General features: G+C 36.8%; 1 protein-coding gene across 2 annotated transcripts in view; it reads right to left on the reverse strand.

The window, feature by feature from the left end:
- CCDC171 (coiled-coil domain containing 171) overlaps positions 1-17,937 on the reverse strand; it is a 148,404-nt gene that overhangs the window by 82,321 nt on the left and 48,146 nt on the right. For both annotated transcript variants that reach the window (XM_069879831.1, XM_069879832.1), the window contains 7 exons: positions 17,055-17,158; positions 13,274-13,363; positions 11,217-11,417; positions 9,272-9,439; positions 7,107-7,295; positions 910-1,414; positions 39-155 (listed from right to left, as the gene is read on the reverse strand). In XM_069879831.1, coding sequence (XP_069735932.1) covers positions 39-155; positions 910-1,414; positions 7,107-7,295; positions 9,272-9,439; positions 11,217-11,417; positions 13,274-13,363; positions 17,055-17,158 — 1,374 coding nt within the window. The remainder of the gene's footprint in view (positions 1-38; positions 156-909; positions 1,415-7,106; positions 7,296-9,271; positions 9,440-11,216; positions 11,418-13,273; positions 13,364-17,054; positions 17,159-17,937) is intronic.

Here is a 17,937-nt window from a genome sequence, read left to right on the forward strand (position 1 = left end):
TTTTATCTTCTACTACAAGAACATACTTTTAAAATTACCTGTTTTGTTAACAACATCTTGTAATTCAGTGACAGAACTGATTATTGCAGCAAGGAGGTTAGAACTAGTAAACCAGCTGAGTGCTTCAACACAGCGATTTTCTTCGTCTTCACAGCCTGTGAAACAGAATTGTAGCTAGGAATAAAACTGAATAATTTAGATAAGGCACACTACTATATTCTGCTTCCAGAAATTAATCCAACCCAAGTTTATAAGGCACAGACTAATTCTTCTTTCAAGTGAATTTAAGTTGTATTAAATATGTTTCCAAAACTGTTAAAACAGAAAATAGATGAAACTTCTAGCTTGGGAAACATTTTTAATATCATTTATCATTGCAGGGGGAAGCATGAGCTGGTCCAGTAACAGAAAGGAACAGGAAGACTACATAAATACTAAAGAAAAATTTACTACCTACTACTCTAAAGAAAAATCCTATACTAATATTTTACCTGCGTCAGAAAGCAACTTTTTGCATTTTTAGCAGGAAATATATATTAAAAGTGATGAATAAAGAAACAGGAAATGTGTCTTCAAAAATATGTTGATGGTCAATCATTTAGGAACATTACAAGGAAATTACTACAGAGATGATTATGGTAGCACCTAGTTCTGAAATTTCCGTAACACAAATGTCAAGTATATCAAATATGTGTACTTGTAACTACTGTCAATGCTTAACAGTGAAAGCATTTCCTTTTAGGGGAAATCACATTTGTCAAGAAACCCAGAAATCACAAATCCAGAAATTACATTTGTCAAAATGTCACTGAATTTGTGTTTACACTCTATTAATAACAACGTTATTTGTTATTCATTAACCACATAATTTGACATAGCACTTATAAAAGAAGAAAACAATTAGCTTACTTGACAGATTACATTTGCCTTTGGAGTCTCCTACAGAAACTAGAATTCCAACACCTTCTTTGAAGCCATTTATCCAGGAGAAGAGGGAACTAGAAGACTGGGCTAAAACTTTAAGTCTGTTAGCAGCCAAGATTGCAATCACACTTCTTCGGAACACCCAAATAAGGCCACTGAATTTTTTTTTCTTCAGTTTTGCTTCATCTTCATTGTTTTCCTCTACATCAGAGAGAGCATGAACTAGGGTCCTAATCTCCTGGTTCACTAATTCATAACTGTTGACCTGATCCTGGAGAAGGTCTCTTTGGCAAGACATAACACATGATCGGCCATAGAGAGGATACAGGGCACCCGCCAACAGTGCGCAGGCTGCCAAGAGAGATGAATGCTCCTCCTGAACCTGTTTCAACTTCTTTTTCACAGAAACATTTTCAACAGCCAATTTCTCCCATCTTTTCTCAAGGACATAAATTTTTTCTTTGTTTTTCTCTGCTGTTTCTTGGTATTCCTGGGACAAAGAGGGGAAGGAGGGACAAACAAAACCATAAGAAATATTGACTACAAAAAACTTCTTAAATTAAATACATCATTTTTATTTAGACAAAAGCTAAAAGAAAATTAGCATTCTTTTCAGATTCAAATAACACATTAAATGAACAAAAGATATTAGCAATGACTATCAAAGTATCTCTCCTAGGAAGTAGTTACAGAACCAGATATATGAAAGCAAATCAATTGTACGAGGAAAATTTGCCATCTTCAGCTACAGACAGACTTGAGATTACTGACAATAATCCACCAGAACTGCAACATCCCATAGAAAGTCCAGCAACAACTAGTCATTCATCATACATTTTGATGAGGTGGCTTAACAATAGCAATTGGATGCTCCAAATTCAGATAGAACATTGCTCTTCAAAGCAGAAAAGAAAGACAGTGTAAGAGAAAGGAAAGAAAGAAGGAAGGAAAACTCTGGAAGATAAACCTAGACAGATTGGCAGCAGCTGGGGAAGGGGAAGTAAAGGTGATCTCTTAATTACTTTGTAATCAACCCCCTACTTATATATTCACAGATTAATTAGGTCTCATACAGAACTGAGTTTTCAAAAGAACATTGTAAAACAGACATTTGTATTTTGGCTAGTGCCATTACTGAGTTTTTCAACTTGCAGAACATTTTTTATTTTCCTCTATATGCCCTCAAATAAGTAAAGAGAAAGATTTTAAAAAGAAAATAAGTGTAGAAAAATGAAGACACTAACAACCCAGGGAATACCAGGACTAAGGTTAGACCACTCAGACTCATTGCTTTGGATAACGTGCAGTTCTTTTGCTGCAATCAAGACACTACTAGCAGATGTCAGAGGCTTAGACTGGCTCCTTGACACATGACAGTTCTCTGTGATTGGAACAACTGAAGGCTACATTCAAACGGGATGCAGTCATGTAAGGAGATAAAATTTAGGCACTGTTCACAAAGATTCCACAGGGACAAGTTAAATCCTTACACTCCAGTTGCAATATACAGTCACAAAAAGGTAAATATGAATGGAGTGACAAGTCAGTATGATGAAGAATAGAGGATTACGCTAAGCTTCAGCTACCTCTCTTAGAGCAATACATAATTTCATTAAAAATGGAGTAAGGTTTTTCCTGCTAACAGTGGCCAGAAAGAAGCAAAAAGGTGTCATCCAGCCACACTCCCATGTGTTCTATTTGACACAGGTCCCAAGCAAGTGGTGAGGGGAGTACCCTGTTCTTCTCCCTCCTCCATTCCTGCAAGCACAAAAGGGGGAAAAAAACAATGTATTTCTATCCCTAGAATGGAAATAAAAGATTTCATGCCTCTACAGAGATGTAACCTAGTCAGTTCAAAATGTCTTTGACCAAATAAACATTTTTTCTTTTTAAAAAAAAGCAAGAATCTGTAGTGTTATCAAAATACTTTCAGTGATACGAAAATAGAGTGGGCAATTAAAAGATTTAATTACAAATGCAATTTGTAGGCCACATATGTCACTCTGCTACTCTAAAATTAGGTATGAACATGTACAGTACTTTCAGTGCTATTGCATTATTTAGCGTGTTTGATTTTTATAGGAAAAAAACCCTGATAGTATGACTGGAAGGAACTGAAAAGGTAAGCTGAATTTATAAAACAACTTATGGTTTCTGGCCACCACAGGTGAAAGGCCAATATCTGAGTAAACATACTGCAATCCCTACAGGGCTGTTGGGTAGCAATACTAACATTCAGTGTCCTGGCTAATTAAAGCTTATTTTTTTAAAAAAAGCTTGGTGCTTTTATGCTTATACTTGTACTGCAGCATTCAAAAGTGAACAAGACAATCTCTGACTACAGAATTGTAGAAGTTTTGTAAGGCAATATACCTTCTTGTTTTTACTGGCTAATAATTGTTTTTGTCCTACCCCACACTGTTTCTAGTGTTTTCTTTAAAGTTTAAAAGCACAGTTTTTGAAAGAGACACAGGATTATCCTCCTAAACACTGGCAAGCTGGATTTCTTCAATGTGTGAGCTTTGAGGGACACCTGAATGATTTGCAGAGTTTGGTGGTTCTAAGAAACCTTAGCAAAAAATTAGGTGCTACTAACAACACTATTTTATCCTACTTCCTACTAGGTCCTTAGCCTTTATTCTGTCATGAAAACAACTGGAAACTAGAAATATAATGGCATTATGATTTTAAAAGTTTTTTTCTGCTGTTTTCAGCTGGTTTTGTTTTCTAAATATATAAATTCATATAACTAAATAAAGAATACCAACACCACTGTTCTACATTTATTTCCTATGTTTGAAGTACATGCACCAGACATGTCCAAAGAGACCCTATAGGACAGGAACAGTACAGTTACATGTACTTTTCCTTCTGCAGTGATCGCACTGTCTTTCCATACAATCACAAGATACCACAGCCCTTATTAGCTAGTTCACCTGCATTGCTGTGAAAGTAAGCCTTCTAAACAAACAAACACAAAAAGTCAGCAAAAGAGAAGACCTTTCTTTCTCCCTAGATGACTATTCCCCTTTCCTCTTTAGCAAATCTTTTTTTCTTCTGTTGGAATAACATTTTTTCAAGTAGTTACAGGATTTTTCTCTTACAACATATTTTTGCCTATCATAAAAACCCTTCTATTTTAAAAGGCTGCCACAAAAAAGGGGGACAGATTAATAAATGTCTACATAATAAACAAATTAAACAACTGATAGTTAAAATTCAGAGGGTGTATTCTACGAGACTGTGCACAGGCTGAATAAATAATTTGTGTGAGGCTAAGAAACAGGCATAGTAACATATTCAAAATGGCACACTATCAAAGCAAGGGGACTTCATTCCTGCTACAAAAAGCAAGGAAAAAGGATATTCATTTTAAGCTCCACTGACTGTCCAAACATGGAGACCACAGACAAAGAAGAGTGGTATTTACAGAATGCCTTGTTTATTGCTGATTTGTGGTAAGGTCACTCTAGGAATTCCTGCCCTACAGAAAAACAGTGAAACTGCTTTCTGATTACAACATCCATTTGACCTACAGTAACAGCTATGAAGTATTACCAATTAACATCCACAGATCCTATGATGGAGTTGGGGGACCCTGAACAGCACTTGCTGGGGACAGCAGCAGTGGCAGGTGTCATTGCCACTAAAACCTCCAGATTCTGCAGTTTTAAACATAAGGAGACTGTCCTGAAAAAACCTCTCTGCTGCAGTTCTAAGAAACCAAAACAATTATTTCCAAGACACATTACTCATATTGCTGTTGCAGTTAGGAGGTCTCAATTAACTTCCGACAGTCTGAAATGACAGTCTTCAGTTTGCCTTTGCACATGTACCAACAACTGGAAAAATTAAAGAAGTCTCAACCCAGGAGTTCTGAAAAGAAAATGTCTAGAAGATTGCTTAGACCACTAGTTGAAGACGAAGTTAAAAATAAAAGGGTGCATCCTATGACACACCACTAGCTTGATGAAGGACAGCAAAAATCTCTTGTCTTTCCTTTCCAGAAATGAAATAACACCTGCAAGGGACTAGTTCATTAAACCACTTGCATTTAATACTCAGATCTTTTGGATGGAAAAAACAGCAAAGTGCCACAGCTTCCTTGTAGTGCTAGAATAAATGTCATAGTGTGACGAGACCCACAGTTCTATAATGAAATACTGAATACCAGCAAACTATTTTCCACTTACATTGATTATATGTTTCCTATAAAATTTAATAAAACCTGTTGAAATAATTAAATTTATACCTTGCATTCTGCATCTTTATGCATATATATAAATATGCAATATGAGTACGCAATATATACACAATGGCACTCATTAGTATCTCAAATACCCTTTAAAGACATTCAGTACACACATTCTGCTGTGCCTCCTGTGGAAATAAGGCTACAACATTAGTCTGTGTGCACATCCCTGATGCAGCACAGCAGTAACTAAAATCGTCAAAATGCAATAACTAGGAGACAGTCAAGTCTTACAAAAAACAAGCAATCAGGATTAGTACAGCCCTAACAGCAGACATCCATGGATTCCAGAAAGGGAAACACTTAATCTGGTATTTGCAGGTCCAAAAACAGTCACAGATTGGAAATCCAGAAGAAATTAGACTTTCTTCTTCCCTGTTTGACACTGAATGATAAGGGAGACAAACTGGATCATGGGATGAAAAATAGACGAGACAAAGTTTTGATGAACCATCTAAGTGAACATACAGACACTGCCCTGCCCAGATTAACAACACTACCAGCTTCTATTCAACACTACATAACTTACGTTAGAAAAAAAGCCCACCATATAGTTCTAAGGGAAAGCATTTCTCTTCTAGAAACCTAGTAGTCCTATACAGCAAGGTGACAGATAAAGTCTTGTCCAGAGACATGCGTAATGCATGCTCCACAAAAATAGAGTCATGTTTTCAGTACATATTCTGCTTGTTGTCTACACAATTCATCTGAGAAGACTGACAGATTCAGCACCATCCCAAATAATGATGCAGTATGGCACAGCACCAATCATCCACAACAGATCAGAGTTTGAAAGAGATGACTCAGATCTTTCTTCTGTGCAGCATTCATAAGAGGTAGAATTTAAATTACATAACTCCACTTTTCCTTTAGGAGGGAAAAGACATTGTTTAAATTAAAATTAAGCTTCCTCATTTCCTCATTCTTTTTCTTGGCAATGATTTCATAAGATGAAACTACTTGGGGAAACTTAACAGAAGTCTGGATCCACATGTAGGGATATTTTTATCATTGCCAATATCCAATGTGAAATGTAAATATCAGGCAAAAAATACATAGAATCATAGAATAACCAGGTTGGATGAGACCCACCGGATCATCGAGTCCAACCATTCCTATCAAATAGTCCAACCATTCCTATCAAAAGGAAGATATTAACATGCAAGATATTAACTTATTCCCAAGAAATTACCATAAACTGCTCTGTCATAAGCATTTTTTTCAGAGTGCAAAGAGTTCAAAGCCCCAAATCTGAGTCAAATACAGCATTCTTCTGAGTAAGTAAGATTTCAGATGGCAGTCACAAATAACAAAGTAGATGTTATTTCCTATACTTGACAACATTTTCAACTGAAACACATGTAAAATTATGTGACCTGAAAGACAATTAATTGTAGTTGTAGAATAACAGGGGAAAATTTAGACTGCAAATAACTTTACTAAATCACTGACAACAGTTTTGAACCACACCCCACTGTAGTATCTGCAAAACAAAGTCCTTTAATACTTCTGAAATCTACCGTTGTAACTGGTAAGTGGCTGTCGGGGTCAAAATGTATGTAAATAAATTTATCGCCAGGTGACACCACGCTATTGTTACTCAGTCTTTGAAAACATGGCATTAAAAAAGTAACTGTTGGTCCTTTTCATTCTTAAAATAATCAATTTAAATCTTACAGCTTTAACATTCTCAAAAAAAAATCACTAGCAGCTGCTGAACCAAATTAATCCATTAATTTCTGGAATGTTTTAAGAGACATTCATTTTTATAAATTAATTTAATACTAGCACAGTGATTGGGGGGGTTTTTTTGTTTTAAAGATACACTAAAAGTCATGGAGAACCTTAAACTGGTTAGAAACTTAAACTACTGAAATAATTTATTAAATATTTACAAGAAAAAAAAAATCAGAAGTTCACAGCATCATACCTGTGCCCTTGCATGAACTTCCCCAAGGAGACCCAAGTACTGCTGTTCCAGATACTTTTTTTGTTTCTGCCAACAGCTTTCCTGTGCTTTCATCTGTTCAGTCATTTTGCTAAAAGCATCCTCCTGGCTCTGCTGAAGCTCCATCATAGTATCGGACTTATTCTTACAAATGTATTCTAGGTGAGATATCTGTGTGACAAGCATTTAAAGATAAATCCTTTTACCCATCAAAACACTTTTTAACTTTAATTTTACATACTAATTTAAGCACAAAGTATTCCAACATAAAATCTAAATTGTAATTTCTTCAATGTATTTATTAAAGCTAAGTAAAAGCCTTTCAAGACATATAACTTATTTGATTCTTCCAACAAAACTGAGATATATTTTGGAATAATGCATTTTCCTCAGTTTCAGTTTTGCCATCCTTATACCACCTTGCATCTCCCTGTTGCTTTCTTTGTGGGAAACCCAAACTGGAAACTTCCCATATTTTTTTTAAAAAAATGCATTAAGTCTCATGCTGCTAAATTGGCAACCCAAGTACACCAGTCCTTTAGCAGTCTGCAAGGACTGCAAGTAGTAACGAAAAAAAAGAAAAATCAAACCAAAAAGCCCTTAATTTCACTTTTTGTTTTATTGGAAAGCTAAGGCTTCCCTACGTATTAAAACACTTACAGGAAATTTTTAGTGCGCAGAACGTTTTCTCACAAGTAACTCATTAGTTTATGATGGTTTTGCAGCAAGAATGAAGGGATTCACTCTGTGGTCTAACTTTGCAGCTCCCAGCCAAACTAAATGGAGTAATGAATCAAGCTAACAATGACCTCTAAATACATATGCCTACACTTTGTTACTAGAGAATACCAGCAAGATACTTTCCAAGTACAGCACACAAAACCGCAGAAAATTTTTGTTCTTGGAAAGCAGGTACAACATGGGTAATAACAGTGACCCAAACCCCTAAAAGGCTGGTAAATACATGAAAAAGAGCTCTAGAGATCGCACGGTCAGTCTCAATAATCATACTAAATTGAAAAAAAAAAAACCAAAAACCAAACAAGAAACAGTAAGACACAGTAAGGCACAACTCTCCCAAATACTAGCAAAAACAGTCGCTTCTTTCCCTTCCACTGCCTTTCCTCCTTTACTTCAAAAGTGCAAACAGAAATAGAAATGTACACCAAATCTGCATAATCCAGAATTTATTTTATACTATCCCCCTTTAGTAATTTTCATTGATTACTGCAGTGTTTAGTAAATGGTAAGTCAAAACGAATTCGGTGTAACCAGCCCTGTCCCTTACTTGCGCCACAAGAGGGGTCACAATTCCAGTAGGTAAGAAACATCCCGAAGAGGTTTGCCTTTCCTGTGCCTCAAGAACAAAATGTCAGGGCAGCCTAGATCTGGAGTCACTCTACTAGACTGTAGGACTAGCCTGATGAATGAAGCTAAAACACAAACTGAATATTCTAAAGAGTGGCAAATGTTAGTCAGTGAAGCCAGTTTATATTATTTTAAAAGAGGTCTTTTCTTTCCTAAAAATGCAGGGATTTCTAGGGAGAAAGGGCATGTAAGCTTTTTCACATTAAAATAATTCAGAAAAATACAGTTTCTCCCTTAAACAAATATTCACGTTTTAAAAAAAATGTATTTTCTATTGTATTTCTGAAAAAATTTCACGTTCCCGAAATTACAATTAAACCAAAAAAAACCATACTGACATTTTTTCAGACAGTACTCTGAATCATAAACATATTATTTAAAGATGACGATCCTGGACTAAGAGCATTTTGTTTCTGTTTTATGCTAAAATAAAGACTTGCTTTATTAGTGTAAATGACTAAGTTCTTTGAATTGCTTCATCAGTAAGATTAATTTATTTTCTTTTAATTAGGTCCCTGTGGCTAATATTGGCTAGTACTATTAGCATGTCCTGCACAGAAAGTGGAGCTTAGAGACTTCATACAGACTTCAGTCACATTTACATGCCCACAGCAATGGCATCAAACTGAGTTGTAGACAAGCCATAATTAATGGTATTGAATTATTAACGTCCAAATTCTTTTTGAAATAAGATGAATGTCAGTCCTTTTTAATGATACTGTGATATGGACAAATGTCACTGAATTTAATAGAGGTAGCTAGTGCCTAAGGACACTTACCTTCTCATTAGCGCTGTTGAGGTCTAAGATCAGGGCATCAACATTCTCCTGCAAGACTGCACAAAGCTCAGACCAAGAGAATCTATCTAAGATGCCTTCTGGTTGTTTTATAAGCACACAGCCTGCTACCAAATGCTGGTATAAGCTGTGGAGGAAGGTTAACTTCTCCTGAGACAAAAACAAAAATTAACTGTTGAAGCTGAACAGTGTTAGAATCCAAAGAGATGCACATATGTGTTGTAATGTAAGCTGCAAGCAGCTGAAAAAATACTCAAAAGCTCATTCCCAAACCTTTTCAAAAGCAATATTGTTGACATTTACAGTTATGCTTATTACAGCCAGAGTAAGAAAAGAGCTTTCACCAAATTTGCCTGATTAGACTTAGTATACAAATTATTAATAAACTCCAGTCCTGTAACAGTCACAACCACGACCTGAAACAGATAAAAACTTCCATGCTATTAGTGATGCAATCTAATAATTTATGTTAAAACATTCAGGTACATTCAAACAGTAACCAATTTCAACATCTGCACAGCATACAGCAAATGGTCTGATTTGCATGGCAGCACAACACACTGCTCATAAACTATCACTCTGAAGTCTTCAAAAAATCGTTTTTCTGTGGATTATGTATGACTAAAAGCTAGACAAAATAGGCTTATGGCTTCATCAGTTACATTCCACAAGCCATGCCTCATTTATTTACACTGATTTTAGTCAGTACTATAATAAATTGATCCAAGTTATAAATAAACTTTAGCAGCAATAGCATACAACACAAAGTCCAGCATTCATCATCTTAGTACACACATTCAACTTAGTAATTTTGATTAAGACAACAACAGAAAGCTGTACTTCAACAGCCACAAGAAAAAGAACCTTTATTCAGTCAGAAAACCATTGCAAAGGCTCCTATTGTTTTTTAGGGGCCTTGGTTGAGGCTTTACATCAAAAAATTGCGGATGACTGAGATAGAGAACTTTTTTTCTGAGTCCTTTCCATTATACTTAGGTGCATTTTCTCACAATTATTTCATAGTATTTTAGCCAACAAAAAATGTAGTTTTGTTTAACTTTGTTCCTAGCAGATCTTTTAATTCCCCAAGGAAAATCCTGTGTGCCACCATCATAACAATTTTGCTTGAGCTGTGATAAACCAAGGATGATAATTATCCATTTAGCGTGAAAAAAAGGGATTCCAAGAGCCAAAATTAATTCAGACATGTTGAATGCAACCACAGTGTTGTAGACATGCTGACTTTACAATACAGTCAGGCTTCTAGTTTCCCTCACTCTAATCATTATCTGATGTGTATAACAATTCCAGCTGCTTCATGTGGACACTGTTTAAATACCAGGCTGTAAAAGAGGTGGAAAGTATGTCTCCTTTTTACTTAGTTGGCACACATGTCCAAATTTGTAGAAGTAATGAGCTCAATATGCGTAACAACTATGGTAAAGAATATCACCGCTATCGCTAGTAGAGAACCACTTTACCAGGGGGAAAAAATAACAGAAACCAGCATCTGTAAACAAATATAAGGAGAGAGATAACAGTTTTGAAATATTGCTTTGTCAAGCAATTCTCACATACAGCACACTACAATGAGCTCAGAGGTCACAAGTAAGAATGTCTAGGTTTTTCAGTATGCAGGCAAAACTAACTCTGTTTCACATTACCTATCTATCAATTGCCACACAGCAGTTCAAAAACTCCAATTACTGGAAGGGTTAAGCTATTAGTTCTGATATAGAAGGAAGGAGAACCAATATGTCCTTTGATCTTGCAGATATTAAATATGTATTTCAAAATACGTATCTTAAAATCATATTTTGGGGATAAATCTGATAAGACTTAAAAGTAACCATCTGATGTATGTAAATGCATAAAGCTGAGATTAAACAAAGACTCCTTTTGACAGTCATCTTGTCTCTGGTAATACCTCCATATCCTTCTGGTAAGCCCTGGTAAGCTTCTGGATTTCTTTTTCAGATTCTGTGGCATGTACTTTCTCCTTCTCCCAGCACTGCTGCACATTCTGTAGATCCATTTTTAAAGTTTCTATTAAAGTCTCTCTGCCGGCACACTGAGCATGCAGATAATTTAACTCCTTCTTGGTATCAGCCAGGTTATCCTGAGCTTGCTGAAGAACAGGAGCATGGGACAGAAAGGTTGGTAAGAAATTACTCTCAAATTTTACCTTAGTCCAGTGCTTAGAATCTGAGGAAGTAAACAGTCACATAGCCACATGTATTCAAAGGACTCCAGGCTAAGCTGACTGCATCTTGTCAATGACAGAATTTCAAGACTGACTATAGCCCTTCTCCACAGCTTGTAACTAGATGGGCATCAGAAATCGATGTCTGAGAGAACTTCCATGATGTAGCAACCTTCAGAATCTCCTCCATCCCCACAACTGAGATGCAGAATGCATAGATGCAAGTTTACCTCTTCAGAGTGGAAACCTCTGAGAGCTAGCGAAAAGATACATTACTCTTTGTAAGTAAATCTCTGATCAGCCAGAGCTGAGGCTGTGGGCAACACAGGCTACTGCTGTTACCCACTGTACTCTTCATAAGCATGATAAAAAAATCTGAGGACCATCTTTGGAGGTTTGACCATGTGAAGAAACTTAAAATCAGAAATTATCATAAATTATTACTTTAGAAAAACAAATCTCACAAGGTAACTAAGAACTTAATACACTACCCTTTTTCAGCCAAAAAACCCGCTGAGATTGTTTGGACAGATATATATGCTTTTCTCGCCTATAAGCACTGGACTTCCAGCATGGCTAAAGTGTGCTAAAGGTCAAACTGAGAGCACTGGTTGTTTTTAAAAAAATCATAGCTGCTCATACAGGAAATGTAGTAGGAAAGATACTTCCAAAAATCAACACACAATGAGAATTTTTATTCTTCTTAATGAAAATATTCAAAAATTAAAGCAATGTTAAATTTCTAACACAAATGTTTTCAGAGTGGACCTAGATTTCACTCATATATGCCATTTTATTACGAAAAAAATTAAAGAAATCAGAAACTGGTGTACTGCACAAAAACCAGCTCCATCAATGTGTAGCATGTGTAGCATTCCCAGGAAGAAAAGAAGTATCAGTTACAATCGGTTGCAAAAATTTTAGGTACCTTATCAAGGTGCTGCAGCAGAAGCAAAAGTGCTAAGACTTCTGAACACAAATTAGTAAATAAAGTTGAGATGAGATGACAGGAGATCATGTGCAAGTATTAATTAACATGAAGATTCTATGAGTGTCATGGAAATATCTGTGACTAAACCAAAGGGATAAACTAGCATATCCCCAGCAAAAGAATCTGAGAATCACTGGGACTAGAGACATTCTATTTTGGTAGTAATATAATACATTGCCAGTTGAGAAATTTAAGTTTAATCATGGTTTCAGGACTTCCTCACTCCATTTGCCACTGATGTAGGCAGACAGGACATTACAAAAGTCATGCCGGCAGCCAAAAAGAGACCAAAAAAAATCTTGTTGAGAAACTAAAGAAAAGAGTTCTCAGGTGTTTTTATCAGTTCCCAGGTAGATTTCACTTTAAGAAATTCTGGACTCCACATTCTACACCTCTTCAGGATGACCTTATGTTTCATAGATGCATTAGTATGTCTGACAAATACAAACAAAAAATCATCAAAGGAATAAACACCCTTAATACAATGTGCCCTCCTGAGAAAAACAATTGAGAGAAAAAACATTACTCATGTTGATTTCAATATAAACCAATATTTTGCAAATTGATAAATCTACTTCAAATTATCTCAGAAGTGCAATCATTGAAATGATCAGCTAGGTAGTGTAAGGTGGTAAGCAGAATAAAGCACATGGCTTCACACAAGCTTGTAGGGTAAACTAGTCTTTCCAACAATGATAGAGACTTATTCTGAAAAAAAGAAAAGATACCTTAAATCCAGAAGGATACTTTGAGGACTTTGAAATTTTATGTTAAGTTCATAAAACCATACCTTAAGGTCTTTACTAAAAGCACACATTTTCTCTTTGGATATCTCAAGTTCTTTTGTCATCTTTTCACACAAAGCCTTCATTTTCCCAAGCTGTGAAAAATAAGGAGGTCAAACACGCTCTTAGAGAAAGGCTACATAATCTCTTGAAATATAGGAAGAACTTTGTATACAAATGTAAAAAAAAATATAGCTTTCAATTCCTTTGACAGTATTTAGACACCATACAATCTAAATAATGTGCCATTACAGAAGCACTAATTAACACTCTTATAATGATTTAAGATAAATAGCAGTGGCAGAATCCTAAACTGAGTCCACCATTAACTTTCCCATTACCTCTCAAAATATCTAACAAGAAAACAGACTTTGAAATGCATTGGAAAATGTAAATAAAAATTCAGATTATGATCTGAGAAATGGTTTGAGAAAACAAGTTTTCAGAGACAGAGGCCAGTTGCAGAAACTGTCCAGCTACAAACATGGTCACTAGTTTTTACTGAGCCCTGGACAGTACTTACACATCTGTAAAATGTAGCAATATTTCTGAGAGGCATGGTGACTTAGTGAACTGCTTTCAGTTTTACAAGCAACAAGCTTAGAGGTAGCTTGTGACCATAACGTGTACTAGCTTCAAAACTCCAGTTTCAAAAAATTAACAACAAATCTTTATTATCTGTATCTATGGTTACTTGATGATGAGGTTAGCAATACAAACGTCTGAAAGAAAGGACTGAACAGAAATATAGTGCAAGTGACTGCACTTGACCACCAAGGAGTAACTCAGAAGTAAAATATCTCTTCTATAAAATTTACAAATTACTTCAGAAATAGTATTTCTGTTTGATGTCAAATCAGGACACCAAGCAGAACCCTTAGAAATAATTACAGCAGATTACAGAATGCTACTGGAATATTTTTAATCTTTTTGTTGGTTAACTAGCCTTCTCTCTTTCCCCAAACATATTCTAGCCTCTGTATTATACACAAAGTCAAAACTTTGTGATCAGTCAAAACCAAAACTTATACACTTTTCAGTCACACAAATTAACTAGATCATTTAATCTAACGTTCAACACAGTAAGTTAAAGGTGACACATGACAAATTCACCAGCATATTTCACATACACATACAGGTGTACACATATATTAATAACTTTGTCAATATGTGTGGTCTTGTTGAAAATCTCTCTTTAAAAAGAACCACTACATAATTACTCAATACTAAACCATTACTGCTGCGTATTAAAACATCCTGTTTTTATTGCACAGTGCCCTTCATAGTTCCTTTGTGCATTATTGTATTATTAAAAAGTTTTATTACTAAACCTATCTAACATACAAAAAGCCAAAAGCACTGTTATCTATGGGGGTGGGGATAATCAAAAAGGACAGAGCACTGCCCGTTTCGTGCACCATGAAATGCTCAGTGATCTCTGGCTCCATATGACAACTTCAGGGTCAGTCACACGCAGTCCTACTGGGAAGTCTTGTGGCAGGTCATCAGTTGGTCCTGCTCTGCTTGCCATTTATTTTCCTTGACAGTTCATTCTTCTTTCTGTCAGAATACTCTCTTTCCTTTCTTAGCAGCCACCCCCTTGGTCTCCCCACTGCTGTCTCTGGCACAGTTTCACAACAAAGCACATTGCTAAGCCAAAGCCTGCTGAGTCGACTTTTCAACTGTGCTGCCTATCACGTGACATTCCTCCTCCCAAATCACAATTCACTGTGGGTAACATGTTCCGAGTTACTCTGCAGCTTCTAGACTTGGGTCTCGGAAGAGTTTCATAATGACTATACACATCGGTTCTCTTATCTCACTAGAAGTGACCTAACAGTGCTCGTTGTTTACAAAATTATAATTGTTGCCATGGTCACTTCTTTTTGCGCCCACTGAACAAACTCAAAGGAGACAATTGCAGGAGAGAATTCTTTTCCAAATGAAAGGAGTAAAGCTGATACACTTTTCTTCTGTTTTTTCTCTCTTTTTTTCTAAAAATGTTGTGAGTGACTAGATACAACTATACATTTGTCAAAACAAAAAGACAAAACCTAGAAATGAAAATACAGTACTGACATTTCTGTACTCTTATCACATCTTGTCCTTCTCCATTTCCCAATTTTATCCAAAGATAAGCTAGTTACAAGTCTGTACAGAAAGCTTTAACAGTGCAGCTAACTTCTCTCTACAGCCTTTAAAGCCACAAATTCATAAAACATTTACACACAAGAGGATTAATTTAATCGCATAGGCAGTACAAATGAGAAAATAAACACAAGATTGTGACTTGCTGGTCAGTGAAATGAAAGGACATTGCATGGAAAACAGCTGATTTTTTTAAAGGGTAAGACTTCCAAAGCTGAGAGTGGTGCTAAATGGCATTAAATCCAGCTGGAGGCCAGTGACAAGTGGTGTTCCCCAGAGCTCAGTGCTGGGTCCAGCCCTGTTCAATGTCTTTATCAATGACCTGGATGAAGGCATTGAGGGCACCCTTAGCAAGTTTGCAGGTGATACTAAGCTGGGTGGAAGCGTGGATCTGCTGGAGGGTAGGGAGGCTCTGCAAAGGGATCTGAACAGGCTGGACCACTGGGCTGAGACCAATGGCATGAGGTTTAACAAGGCCAAATGCCAGGTCCTGCACTTGGGGCACAACAACCCTGTGCAGTGCTACAGACTGGGAGAAGTCTGTCTAGAAAGCTGCCTGGAGGAGAAGGACCTGGGGGTGTTGGTTGACAGCTGACTGAACATGAGCCAGCAGTGTGCCCAGGTGGCCAAGAAGGCCAATGGCATTTTGGCTTGTATCAGAAACGGCGTGACCAGCAGGTCCAGGGAGGTTATTCTCCCTCTGTACTCGGCACTGGTGAGACCGCTCCTCAAATACTGTGTTCAGTTCTGGGCCCCTCACCACAAGAAGGATGTTGAGGCTCTGGAGCGAGTCCAGAGAAGGGCAACAAAGCTGGTGAAGGGGCTGCAGAACAGGCCTTATGAGGAACAGCTGAGAGAGCTGGGGTTGTTTAGCCTGGGGAAGAGGAGGCTGAGGGGAGACCTTATTGCTTTCTATGACTACCTGAAAGGAAGCTGTGGAGAGGAGGGAGCTGGCCTCTTCTCCCAAGTGACAGGGGACAGGACAAGAGGAAATGGCCTCAAGCTCCACCAAGGGAGGTTCAGGCTAGACATTAGGAAAGAATTTTTCATGGAAAGTGTCATTGGGCACTGGCAGAGACTGACCAGGGAGATGGTTGATTCACCTTCCCTGGAGGTGTTTATGGGACGGGTAGACAAGGCGCTGAGGGCCATGGTTTAGTATTTGATACGAATGGTTGGACTCGATGATCCGATGGGTCTTTTCCAAGCTGGTGATTCTATGATTCTATTATTATATGATTCTATAACTCACACCAATGACTGCTAAGACTCAAATGTTATTTATTTAGGAATACTGCGGTATACACTGCTCAACTTTTAAATCATCATCTTTTAACTGAAATCCTAGATATGAACGGCTAGTTTTCCTGCATGTTTACTGAATAAAAAAAACCAGGTTTAATAAGAAAACAAAACCAAATTAAACTAAAGACTACCTTTCCTTATCACCCCACATGCAAGCAAAACTTCACGCTAGGGTACGCTTACAGAAATAGCAGTGACAGAGATTATTTCTTTGGGTATACATGGAGCTGTCAATTCAACGTTCTCACTCTTCTGACCTTTTTTACGAGCAAAGCATATGTATTGCTGCAGGCCGAAGGCAATACATATGGAGCCAAACAGTGCAAGTGTTACCTCATTAGATGTATCTTCCAGCTTGTTCTGGTAAGCTGTCAAGGTACACCTCAAAGTCTCAAGCACAGAGCTGCTGGGAGATTTACCTTTGTCCTTACAAGTGCCTGAAGAAAAATGCGGAACAAAAATTAAGCCTTAAAGCCACAGAGAGAAAACTACTCACCTTGGACGAGAGATATTAAAATTAGTTGGGGCTTCAGTGACAACATAAAACACTGAAAAGGAGCCTTGTTTGCCACAAGAGATGCAGCTAAATAGCCATACTTTCACAGCAAATACAGCTGAAAGACATTTGTATAAAAGCTTTAATACAAGATACAGAACTGTAAATTCTGGATTACATTTCTACCTAATGTATTTGGTATGCAGTCTCGCATATATTTTCTTCTGTGGTCAAGCCTGTGTCATTCAGTCAGACCAGCCATCTTTAAAACCACACAATAAGACACTCTGAAAAACATTTTGCCTGAAAGTTAAGTATATTACACTTTTCCTGACATTATTTTGCTGTTATGACTAAGCATGCATATTATAATGTAGTACTTCATTTATTCAAAGCTTTACAGAGCCAAAGATCACATGACAATGTTGTGCTTGGAGAGGTCTTAAAAACCTCTCAAATGATCTTGAATTTCAGTCCAAAGGAAATAATTAAAAAAATGTATTATCTGTCTGCACAGTCCTACATAATGTTTCAATTATAAATCTTAGAGCTGATATACCCATTATATACACACTACACGTATTTATTAAACCTTTAGATGGAGACTTACAACCTGGTTGCCTTAATTAGGGACATATGAACAAATCTGAGCATTCCAAAGCCCCTAGTACAATGTGCTAAGAAACCAAAACAACACTGCATTGATCAGAAGGTCACAAG

This window comes from Phaenicophaeus curvirostris, chromosome Z (assembly GCF_032191515.1).
Source record: "Phaenicophaeus curvirostris isolate KB17595 chromosome Z, BPBGC_Pcur_1.0, whole genome shotgun sequence".
In the NCBI taxonomy this organism is placed as follows: domain Eukaryota; kingdom Metazoa; phylum Chordata; class Aves; order Cuculiformes; family Cuculidae; genus Phaenicophaeus; species Phaenicophaeus curvirostris.